The sequence below is a fragment of the Octodon degus genome, unplaced genomic scaffold (genome assembly GCF_000260255.1).
Source record: "Octodon degus isolate 3935 unplaced genomic scaffold, OctDeg1.0 scaffold00162, whole genome shotgun sequence".
Lineage (NCBI taxonomy): Eukaryota > Metazoa > Chordata > Mammalia > Rodentia > Octodontidae > Octodon > Octodon degus.
This window is the reverse complement of record NW_004524738.1, coordinates 299,211-310,826: the sequence shown is the minus strand read 5'-3', so window position 1 is coordinate 310,826 and position 11,616 is coordinate 299,211. Positions and strand designations below refer to the sequence as shown.

Genomic DNA, 11,616 nt, shown 5'->3' with positions numbered 1-11,616 from the left:
AGACACTTGGCCTGCAGTGCCATTGCCCTGCATGTGGCAGCAAACTCCAGCTGTTGTCCCCAAGGCTGGGCACCTGAGTAACAACCATGAAAGAGGCTTGCTCCTTAGTGCTCCTTCTCATTTAAACATTAAAGATTGAACAGTTGGAGAACCATTTCCAACAAAGCTAAGTGAATTGGGCATATTCAAGTTATATTATAAGGAAATGCAGTGCAATTCATTGAGGTGCAATCAGTAACCTTCCGGACTGCACCGGCCACCATAACTGAAGACAAAATGCACAGAAAATGCTGAGTGTGACAACACGGAAAACCTGAATCACTGTGCAGAAAATTAACAGTACTGAGTAACATTTCATTATGACTCGCAGAGCCCGGAAGACCATGAACTGAGATACTCAAATGTTGAAAGAAAGTCACAAAAAATTGAAGACAGGGGGAGGACTGGAGTAAAAAGAAGGTATGTCACCTATAGGCACTCTTTCCGTATAATGATTGTCATCATCATACATATCTAATTGTACCAATTAACTTATTTATGTAAATGGAATTTTAAATCAAGGGAAACTGATCTTCAAAAACAAAGGCAAGGTGAACACGAATGTGGGGCAGTCATTGATTGCCACCACATCTTAGGTGAGCTCAGGAAGACATCTTCCAGAGTCAGGAAGGCACGGGTGACATTCCTGGAATCCATGGGACAGAAAGGTCCTCCAAAACAGTGAAGAAAATATGTACAAGCAAACAAAAAATTATTTCGTTTAAGATATTGTTGATGTAGAAGAAGGTCTAAACTAATTAAATGGATGTCAGAATAACAGGTGCCTTGTTAGCTTATTGACTATATAGAGATATCAAAGGGGTATCAGAATTTAAAGCCTGTAATTCCATCTCCATGGTGGATGTATATAAAACTATTGGTGGCATAATTCACGTTCCTATTTTTTTTTTTATTCTCTGTGTGTTTTATACTATTAAGAACTGAAAAATGTAGACAATTTAGACAATGTTAAGCAGTAAATAATCATAAAATGATTAAGGAAACAGCAAAGAAAAGTGTATAGTATGTGAAGAAAGTATCAAAGTATGGAAAAACTGGGACTACCACAAAGGAGGAATCTTTGTTTCTCCCCCACCTAGGCAGCAGGTATTGTATATATATGATTTTATTTAAAATGTAAAGAGACTTTATATGACTTTGCCCACAGGGCTTACAGGGATTGGCTTGCCCACACAGCTGCACCCACCAGGGATTTGCATGGTGTCCCCAGGGAGGACCTTCCCTTGTAGGCCTGAGACAAAAACTCATCATGACCTTGCGTTTACTTAGCAGGATTGCAGAGTTCAAACTCTCACAAAGGAGGGTGGTGTTCAGCTCCTGGGGCTGCTCATCTTCTGGCTGCCTGGTAAGGACACAGGCAGATGTGGAAGGAGACGGTGGAGAAGGGCACGCTGTGGAGCACTGCTGGCCCAACGTATTCTGTCCACGTGTGACACACGCATGCCCTGCAGTCCAGGATGGGCAGGTGGTTTCTAGATCTGGGAGGTGAAGGGGGACCAGGGATAGTTCAGGATGAGGCACCTATTGCAAAATTCTTAAGTTTGTTACATCTGCTACACTTGGAAAGTGTCTTTCTTTCATAATAATTAAATCCAGGCACCAAACAATTCTACAATAACAATATGTCACCTTCTCCCTGGTCTTTGTGTAGAGTATTTGATTAAAACAATTAAAAAACAATCCTAATAACAGAATATTCAGATATTCAGGAATTTGCTGGCCTTATATCACTGAGTTTTTCTCATCCTTTCTCAGGCATAGTGGAAATGAGCTGACTCAGGGTCCAGGAGTTGTGGATGGACCACGTGTGGAGAGAGTCACCATGAACTGTGGACTTAGTGACACGGAAACAGGAGCAGTGAACACCGGAAGCAGTGTCTGATGGGTAGACCTTCTAACTTCTTCCCTCAGAGCATACCTGTTCTAATACCAGAAATCATATGCTGGTTCAGGGATACGGACCTGAGATCTACTGAGAGTCTATGCTCTCTCAGCAGAGTTGTCATGGGAAGGAATCTTGTCCACAGCCTACATGCACTGGGGCAGTGAGATATCAAAGAAAATGACAAAAGATGGCTTAGGAGAGATACATTTTAAGATATTAAGAAACAAGTATAGGACTAACCAAGAATTACTAGAGAAAAGGAAGAATTTGGTGATGGTAGGGTGACAAGGCAGTTGCCAAAGACCCAGGGGTTGCAGGCGGACTGGGATAGCACCAGAAGATCTCATGCTGGGCCAGACGGGGACATCCTTAGAGATCACTCAGAGTGTTCACAGGGCTCTGAACAGCCTGCCATGTTGCGTGGCATCTGCTGAACTGCAGCGCTGCACAGAGCGCTGTCATGTGCAGGTCCTGTAGGAAGGGGCTTTACGGAAGTGCACGGCACTCATGCCCTTTGCTCGCTTAGTTTATTGTATGAGCAGCATTCCAAGGAAAGGCTGGTTCAACATGGGGAGGAAGGCAGACCCAGGATAACACTAGCTGGCCTGGCTCCCATTGTCGCTCAGGTAACGTTCATCCTCACAGGCTTCTTTCTTTCCACCCATAGTGCTTTACCTGGGAGAGTCTTGGATGCAAAAGGGCTATTTCACAGTTGAGTTGCAAAATGCCTTTTTCTCAGGCATAACACAAAAGGAATGCTAGAAACAATGCAATTCAACCTCTTTATTGTATGAGGAAAACTACTTCAGGCTCAGATAGCTCTTGCCATGAATTATTTGGCCAAAGAAGAAAATACACAAATACAACCACACACACACGCGCGTGTGCGTGCACACACACACACACACACACGGAACAGACAAAATCTTCACAATGGGTTTTCACTTTAATGCCCATAAAATTCAAATTTCTTGTGACACTGTTTTTTTTAATAAATGAAGAGATCATGCAGATAACTAAAGTTACTTAGACTACATAAAATAAGTTTTATTTAACAGCGAAGGAAAAAAAGATACCAAGCAAAACTCAGTGACTTATGTGCTACATAGGAATTTCTACCTAATATTCTTTACATGCAATGTTCATGTTCTCTCTTATATTTTTAAGGGGGAAAGGAAAAGTTCAGGCAGTGAGACTATCTGTCCCTATTGTCCTGCAAGGAGAAACAGTCCCAGCTATCCCAGGACAGCGCAGCTGTGGAACTGCACCCTTGAGCGCCCTCTGCAGGCCGTCTCAGGGCTCGCTGGTGCCTGCCCTCCTGCTCTGGGTCTGAGGCAGTGAGTGGGCTTCTTGTAAGTGATGTCTCCGCTCCTCCAGTGCTGGAGCTGAAGTTGACCCTCGAGCGTTCTGATTTGTCCTTCTTTACGACCCGCAAGCTCACGATAGGAGACAGAAGGCCTCGCCTTTCAGACTGGGAGGGCAGGGTCCAGTGGTTTCTCTTCAGGAAGCTTCTGCCCCCATCCTCCAAGTTGAGGACGCCGCTGTGGCTGCCCATTTTTATAAGGCCTCTAGCTGTACTGCTGTATTTCCCTCAGTGTCTCGAATAATTTTAAAAGGTCTCTTTGTGATCATTTTCCCTTTGTGAAGAGCCAGAAGTCATGTAGCGCTAGGCCTTATGAATTTGCTGGGTGAGGACTCGTGGTGATGTTTCCTGAGCCTGCTTTTTGTTGCACTGCAGTGGGCAGCAGCGTTCCCCACTGTTTCTAAATCATGCTTGATAAAGACACAGAGGAGAACGTCTGGAGATGCTTGTAAACTTCAAGAACAATGCAGAAAGGCTGACTGATGCAGGACAGAGTATTTTGAAGGGATGCATGGAAATGCCTTTTACTGTAATAATTACATTCAAATACACAGTATAATTTTCCTTCAATCTTTGCTTTATTCTTTGACATGATATGAAAATTTAACTTTAGAAACTAATAGCTTTGAAAGGACATTTGTAGCTGTATGGCGTGGAAGCTGCAGATTTTGACCTCACTTGGCAGCTCTGGGGAACCAGGAGCTTGGGAGGCACTGGAGGAGCTCACAGCCTGCCCTGGGTGTGCATGAGCTGCGCTTGGAATTTTTTTTTCTAACTTCAAGTCCTGCTGGGGGAAACAAGAGCAGGTGCTCCCTTGAGCAGCGAGCCAAGTTTATCTGAACTGATTTGCATTTTGTATCCCTAGACAGTGGCCCAGCCTGGCAAAGAAAGCCTCTATAAAGGCAGCGTGCAAGAGCCTGTGAGGTGCAGCCCCTGGCTCAGTCCTGAGAGATGGAGTCAAAGGCTCCCGTGCTGTGGATCCTGCTGCTTTTGGTTCCAGGTGAGGGCCATAGGGAAGTGTTCGTTGTGTTCTCTCAGGTCATCATTTTCCCTTGACTCTCTGTGTTCTTGGTCACTAGAATGAAGGCATTTTTTCTGAATTTTAAGTTTCCAAACCACTTGTTTTTACTTAATCAGAGTGCTGTCCCTGCAGGAGTTAACTGGAGTCACTGTCACATTGAGTGACACATTGAGTGTCACACTCTCACTGATGGCTGTTTGTGTGTGTTTATCATTCCAGGCTCCACTGGGGACATTGTGCTGACCCAGTCTCCAGTCTCCTTGGCTGTGGCTTCAGGACAGAAGGCCACCCTCTACTGCAGGTCCAGTGAGAGTGTTAATAAATTTGGGATTGAGCTTCTGCACTGGTATCAGCATAAGCCAGGTCAGCCTCCTGAGCTCCTGACCCACACTGCATACAGCCGAGCCTCTGGGGTGCCAGAGCGGTTCAATGGCTGGGACAACGGGACACACTTCACACTCACCATTCACCCTGTGGAGCTCGAGGATGCTGCAGACTACTTCTGTCAGCAGGGGATAGAGAGCCCTCTCACAGTGCTCTAGCTCTGCACAAAAACCTCCCCAGGCAGCTGCTCAGCGAGGCTTGGCCTCACAGGTGGCGCACCCTACCAGGGCAGCTCTACTTTGTGCTTCTAGGCGTGTTTGGGTAAAGGGTCAAAGTAGTAAATGCAACATTCTGTTTTTTAATAAAATAATTACTATCGGTACATTTTAGGTGTACATAGTAGTCACATTCGCCATAGGGGATCTGTGCCTGTGCAGCACACAGCGTGGTCCTCTTTTTCCGTTTCCTCTACCTTTCTTCTACCTCTTCCTCTCCTTATTTAAAAAAAAGCTTCCTTCTCATTTTTCACTTTCAAACTTTTTTTCACCTTTCCTACTCTCTCCATCCTCATTTCCCCTTCCTAGTCAAATATTTTCTTCCTTCCATGGTATCTAGTATACATTGAGTCCTTAGTGACACTTTTGCTTTCTTCCATGAAGGAAAAATGTAGTATGTATGAATCCATGTCTGATTTATATCAATTAGTGCTCAAGGTACATCCACTTACCTGAATATATACCAAGTGTGACTTTCTTTATGGCGGAGTCCTATTAGATTGTATGTAAAAATCACCCACTCACCAGCTGATGGGCATTTGGGCTGCTTCAAAGATTCGGTTATTAAAAATGTCCCTCTCTATAGATGGATGTGCATACATGGCTGTGATCTGATGCTTGTAATTTAAGATGCTTGTAATTCTTTTGGAAAAACATCAACTGGAGGACTATTTAGGTCAAATAGAACGTCTAGTTTTAGTTTTGTTTTGTTTTTGAGACATCCTCACCCTGATTTCTACCATCTTTGTTCCAGTCCACACTCCCCCCCAGCAGTGGAGAAGGCTCTTTGTTGCCTACAGTCTTGCTGGCATTAGTTGTTAGTTGATTTCTGGATAACAGCCATTCTTCCGCGGTGAGATAGAATCTCAGCATTGCTTTCATTTGCATTTATTGAAACACCAATGATGCGGAACATTTTTTCATGTGTGTTTGCTGTTTCCATTTCTCCATCTGAGAAGTATCTATTCATTTCATTTGCGCATGTTTGGATTAGATCTTTACATTTGGGAGGTCAGATTTTTGTGTGTTCTCTATGTATAATAATAATAATAATAACCCTTTGTTTGAGAAATGGCTGGTACAATTTTTCTCACTTTATGTGTTGTCTCCTCACTTCATTAGGGTTTTTTTTTTCTGGATAAAAGCTTTTTAACAAGATCAGATCCCTATTGTTGGTTCTTTGTGATCAGGGTTTTGTTCGTAAAGTGTTGGTCTACACCTGTGTATTGAACTGTTCTATCTATTTTGTCTTTTAGCAGATTTACTACTTCTGTTTTAGTATTTAGATATTTGACTTTAGTTTTGTGCATGGTGAAAGATATAGATCTCATTTCTTTTTTCAACACATAGAAAGCCAGTTTGTCCAGCACCATGACATGGGAAGTTGTTAACCACACTACAGATTTTATTTTATTTTTTCCTTAGGACCTCACAGTCCTTTTCCTAAAGCTTTCTTATTGATGGGGAGGGGGATAATAAACAAAGAAGAACAATTTCTGTTGTTTCTCTACCCTTCTCCTTTCCAGGCGTTTTCCCTGAAGCAGTGCACCATGGGCATCCACGCCCACTCCACGTTCCCTCGTCCTCAGCCTTTCACCATGGACAGAGTCACAGAGAATAGGAGCACTTGGTGCAGCAGAGCGTGCATGTGCCCCGTAACAATAAAGTCAGATGGGGCCTCATGACTGCCCACTGAGCTCTCGGTTCATCTGGTGATGGAGGACATGGTTCTTTGTTTTTGTTTTTTGGTACAGGGGATGGAACTAGGGACCTTGGAATTGTCAGGCTGGCACTTATGCCCCTGGGCTCTTGTGTCCCCAGTCCAGGACATTGTTCTTGTAATCCACCAAGTTTCTACAACTTAAAAATACCTAACACACAGGTCGGTGGGAAAATCAGTTCTCTGTCAGCATATGGAAAACAAAGTGGATCCTCACCCAGTAGAGCATCTTTTACTGTGCTCACTGCTTAGTTTAGTGATGACTATTTTCTTCTACTTTGTCATTTTCCCTGTTAATTATGATTTTTTATATATTTCATAATATTTCTGGGCATTGAAGAACAATTAATCATACTTCATGATATCGCTCAGATCTGTTATGGCTACACCTAGAATTTCTGACCTTTTCCTCTGAATTCCTTCATTTGGGGCTCAGGTTATGTGGGGTCTGATCAAGAGCCACAGTACATTAAGAACATCTTTTTTTTATAAATGTAGTTTAGGACAGGGTCTCCAGGGTGTACAGGGTCTCACTACATATATCGGACTCATAGTGATCCTCCTGTTTGCAGCTTTCCAAGTGCTGGGATTATACGCATGCACCACCATGCCCAGTCTCAATCGCTGTCTCAGCACACCCCGTGGGTGAGGCTGGCATGGCAGGCTTAGGATCAAACCTTGGCCACTGTGCTCTGTCTAAGCAGGTGCTTTAATCTGCTGAGCTATCAGTCTGGTCCTTCATTGAGAACATCTAAATTGTAAAAGATCTATTACCTTTAGTTCATTAGAAAATCCTTTCATGGGAAGATAGCTCTTTGTCCCTGTCACTTCTGAAGCAGTTCTGGAAATTCTTCCTTCTTCTTTTTTAGTTGTTGTGATGTGGCTGGGTCACTGTCCAGAGTCAATTAAAAATGTTTACTTTTCTTCATTTTGCCTTAAGGGAAAAGCCAGAAATAGGTGTACTGCGTGACTCTGGCCTTGTAAGTGCATCTTTTCACCCCGCAGTCCCTCTGCTGTCCCTTGCCAATTATATGCCCTCTCGGGTTGTGACTTTGTCATTCGCTATTATGTGGACCCTTGAATCTACACTGGGCTGACCAGGTCAATTCTTTCCATTATCAAAATTCTTCAGTTCAGTGATGTTGATTAATATCTCCATCTTGATAAAAGTTATGTATTTTTCATTTAGAGGAATGAAATTAGGCTCCTATGTCTCATCCTGTCATAAAATCAACTCAAAATTGAAGAGATAAACATAAGGCCTGATATATTCCAACTGTCAGAAGAAAATAGAAGACACAGACACAGGCAATGATTTTCTCAAATGGGCTCAGATAACTCAAGAAACAAGAGGGAGACCAGACAACGGGATGGCATCAGATCATGCTGTTTCTCCACAGCGAAGCAAAATGTGCAGAGAAGACACAGCACATGGAATGTCCACCCGCTGTTCATCTGCAGAACATTAATATGCAGAGTATACATGGAGCTCAAGAAAAAAATGAACAAATAACCTACTAAAAGGGGCGAGCAGTCTCAAATGAAGAGGTCTAAATGGTTACCACAATGTGATAAAATGCTCCTATGTTTTGCCATCAGAACACTAAGAATTTAAATTGGATTAAGATTTCACATCAAATTAGTCACAATGGCTAGTACCAAAAGCAAAAACAAAAATAAAATATAACTGCTGTTTAGGGCATTTAGTAAAAGGAACCTTTATGGAATGTTTTGCAGATGTAAATTATTAAAGCTGTTATGGAAGGCCATATACAGGATTCTCAACAAACTAAGAACATAGCTACTGTCAGACACAGCTGTACCGTTTCTGAGTGTTCATCCAAAGAAAATGAAGACGCAACAGAGATAGTCACATTCTCATATTTATTGTGGAAATATTCACCCCCAACTACTGCTAATGAGTTCAAGAGGTACAGGGCAGAGGGGTTCCCCCACGAGCAGCCCCTCACTGTAGGTGCTAGACTGGCCTCTCCCTATGGCCTCCCTCTCCAGCTGCTTTCTAGAAAGCCGCAGGTTCCAGAAGAGCTGCACTGAAATCCCAAGGGCTGTGTTGGCAAGGCTTGTACATTAGGGAAATTTCCCAGGTGACATGCCTGGGGTATGTGCCTTCCTGGGAAGAACCGAGTTTAGAGGGTCTGGAATGATGCAGAAATGACTCTTAACTTAATTGGGCCTTTATAACTGGAGACAGAAACAGAGATTTTTGTTGTAGCTAAAGGGTCTCACAACACTGGTCAGTCTTTCATTCTGATGGACTGTGAGAAATATTAGCAGATGGAAGAAAAGCAGAGGGAAAGTGGGAGAGGAATCCGCTGTTGTATGATTCCTGACTGATCTCTGAGGACAAAGTTCAGGGACAACAAAGAGGAGGAAGTTTTACTTGGTGGCAAGCAGGATGCACAGAACAATCTGGTTTGTTTTCTCAGAACTATCTTAAGAGACCAGAGGAGGAAAACTTTTTTTTTTAGAACAGAATATTTATTGGGGTGGGTGGAAGAAAGCTTCTGGTCCTGAGAGGGACAAAAGGGGCACCTGAGCAGGTTGCCCATGTGGCTGTGTCTTTCAGGATATTTTATAGAGTAAAACTATGTGGTGAAGTGGGCCTAAGGTGGAGAACATGGTAACCTGCCTAGGTGGGCATGACGTGGGACAGAACTAAGATCAACCCATAAGGTTACAAGCACCATCGCTCAGGTAACATTGATTAAATCCAGGACCCAACGGGGAAGCCAGTCACATAGCAAGGGGACATGAATAAGGAACAGGGTCTCTTGCCCTTCGAGGATGGGTTAGTGATTCCTTAAGGGGATTGATACCTAGTTAGAATATCAATCCCTTATGCCTCTCCCTAGGGAAGTATGTGGCTGCATTTGTTTGCTCTTTTGTCTTGAGGACTTGTCCACCACAGGAGTGTCTGTCCCTTCCACTTGCAAAGTCACCTTGTCTTCCATATTGTCTCCTTGAGTGCCTGGCCCTGTCTGACTACCTATAATATTTTTACTTAATTTAGCTGCCTGCAACATTCCTCCCTTGAAGAAGTGGCCTGAGCTGCTGTGAGGGAACAATAGGCGATGACCTCTGGCCTCTTCAGGTGGAATGGGGTTGAAGTTGTTGACAGGCAGTCAGAGATACTCTTTCAGAGGTTCTATTTAAAGGTCCCCAATAGACATCAGGCACTATCTTGGGTAGATGTATAACTTTGAATCTGTAGAAGACAAAGACAAAGAAACAATTAAATACCTATGGGCCAAAAAATAACAGGAGGTTAATTATGAATTCAGTCAACAACCATTTCCACCAGGAGGATCTTGTAATGGCTTCCCATAAAGATGATATGGACAAGGTTCATGGGAATTCAGAGTCTGCAATATCATTGATTTGATGTTTCATATCTTAGACAGCTATTGAGGCATTAGCAGAAGGATGTGGATTGTAATAACCTTCTACAGTTTGTAATTATAAAAAGACTAGTCAGAACTTCTGTAGGTCCATTAGCGGAGATCTCTTAAATGTGGGGTTTAATCTTTTCTATTTTCCGTGGCCATTGAGCATTGTTTCCGATAGCACTGGCCTTGTGGGTTTCATCAACTCTACTGCTACTCTATGTATTGCATGAATTGCCAGGCTTAGGGAAAGCACGGAGTGCTCTCCGGCTTGCAAGTGGAGCCACCATTTGGGTAACTACTGACAAATCTACATGAACATCTATCAAAAGTCTAACAGGCTTTTTCCTTATATTGGTAGTTAGCATGGGTTCCCTCGGACTAAGAGGGGAAGACCCATGACCTCATCAATCTGAAACTTCTTATGATTCCCTTATAAACACCTTTTTCCTCTCTCTAGCAGTTTTGGACATTGTTGCTTGACATGCCCCTTCCCTGTCTGGATCCAGGGAAGCCTGCTTTCCTATTTCTTGACTGGCCTTCCTTCCTGTACGCTGCTAGCGTCCCTTTCCTCTTTTCCATCTGGATTTTTATTCTGCATCCTTTCTACTACGAAACACTTTCTGAGCAATTTCTATCAACCAAGACAAAATTATTCTAGAGGAGGAAAGCTTGTGTACTTTAAAGTCTTAAGATAAGTGTAGTATGTGACTGATCAGGACCTCGTGATTTAGAGGGCTTCTTGTGCTCTGCTCTTTGTCAGTGATTGGCACTTTCTAAGCATCTCAATAAATAGGTTGTGCATGCTCAGTTCAGGGTTCAGACAGACAAGACATCTGAGACTCCTGTGGCCGACTATATCCAGCCTTGCTGTCGTTCTCACAGCTCTGATGAATCTGCAATGATCCCCAAGTGATAATGTGTGTCCTTTCTGTATCATGGTAGAGCAGTGATCCTTAGTTTTGAATAATGTTGGATCTCTGAAGCAAACACGCCACTAAAGAAACAGCTTCCTATTCCTAGGCATCTGCAGTAGATTAGTTCACACTCAACAGAATAACACTGGTATAAGTGCATTCCAAAATGATTTAGAGTATATCTAAGGGAATTCACGAAAGGGCTGAATTTATTTATTAAAAATAAAATAATTTTATAGCCACAGAAATGACTTAAGTAGATTGTGAAATATCTACCTGCCTCTAACAGAAATATTTACTATGAAGTTGAAGCCTTCATTGCCATAATTTAATTTGTATTGCTTCCAAACAAGTGTATACTATAAAATCTTACTTCATCTGTGAAACTGATTATGAATCTCAGCCTAGATTCATTGAGAATGCTGATAATTTTCCCCACACGTTGTCTATAATGAAATGTCCCTCAGAAGAAACATATTTTCTGTAGGCAAATCTGTGGTTACTGGTGGGCACTGAGCTGCTGAGATGTGACAGCGCCGCAGCTGTGTATCGCCCTGTCCAGATCACTGATTTGCCTGTTCCCAGAGCACGGGCATTTAATAGACTGCTCAGACCCTGTGCAGAGTCAGTCCCAGTCAGGACACAGC

At 42.9% G+C, this 11,616-nt stretch overlaps 1 gene segment (V, D, J or C); it reads left to right on the top strand.

Moving 5' to 3' along the window:
- Window positions 1–4,259: 4,259 nt before the first annotated feature.
- On the top strand, window positions 4,260–4,871 carry LOC101590268. The segment is given in 2 exon segments: window positions 4,260–4,308; window positions 4,549–4,871. Coding segments are annotated over 2 exon segments (372 nt in total).
- The last annotated feature ends 6,745 nt before the right edge of the window (window positions 4,872–11,616 follow it).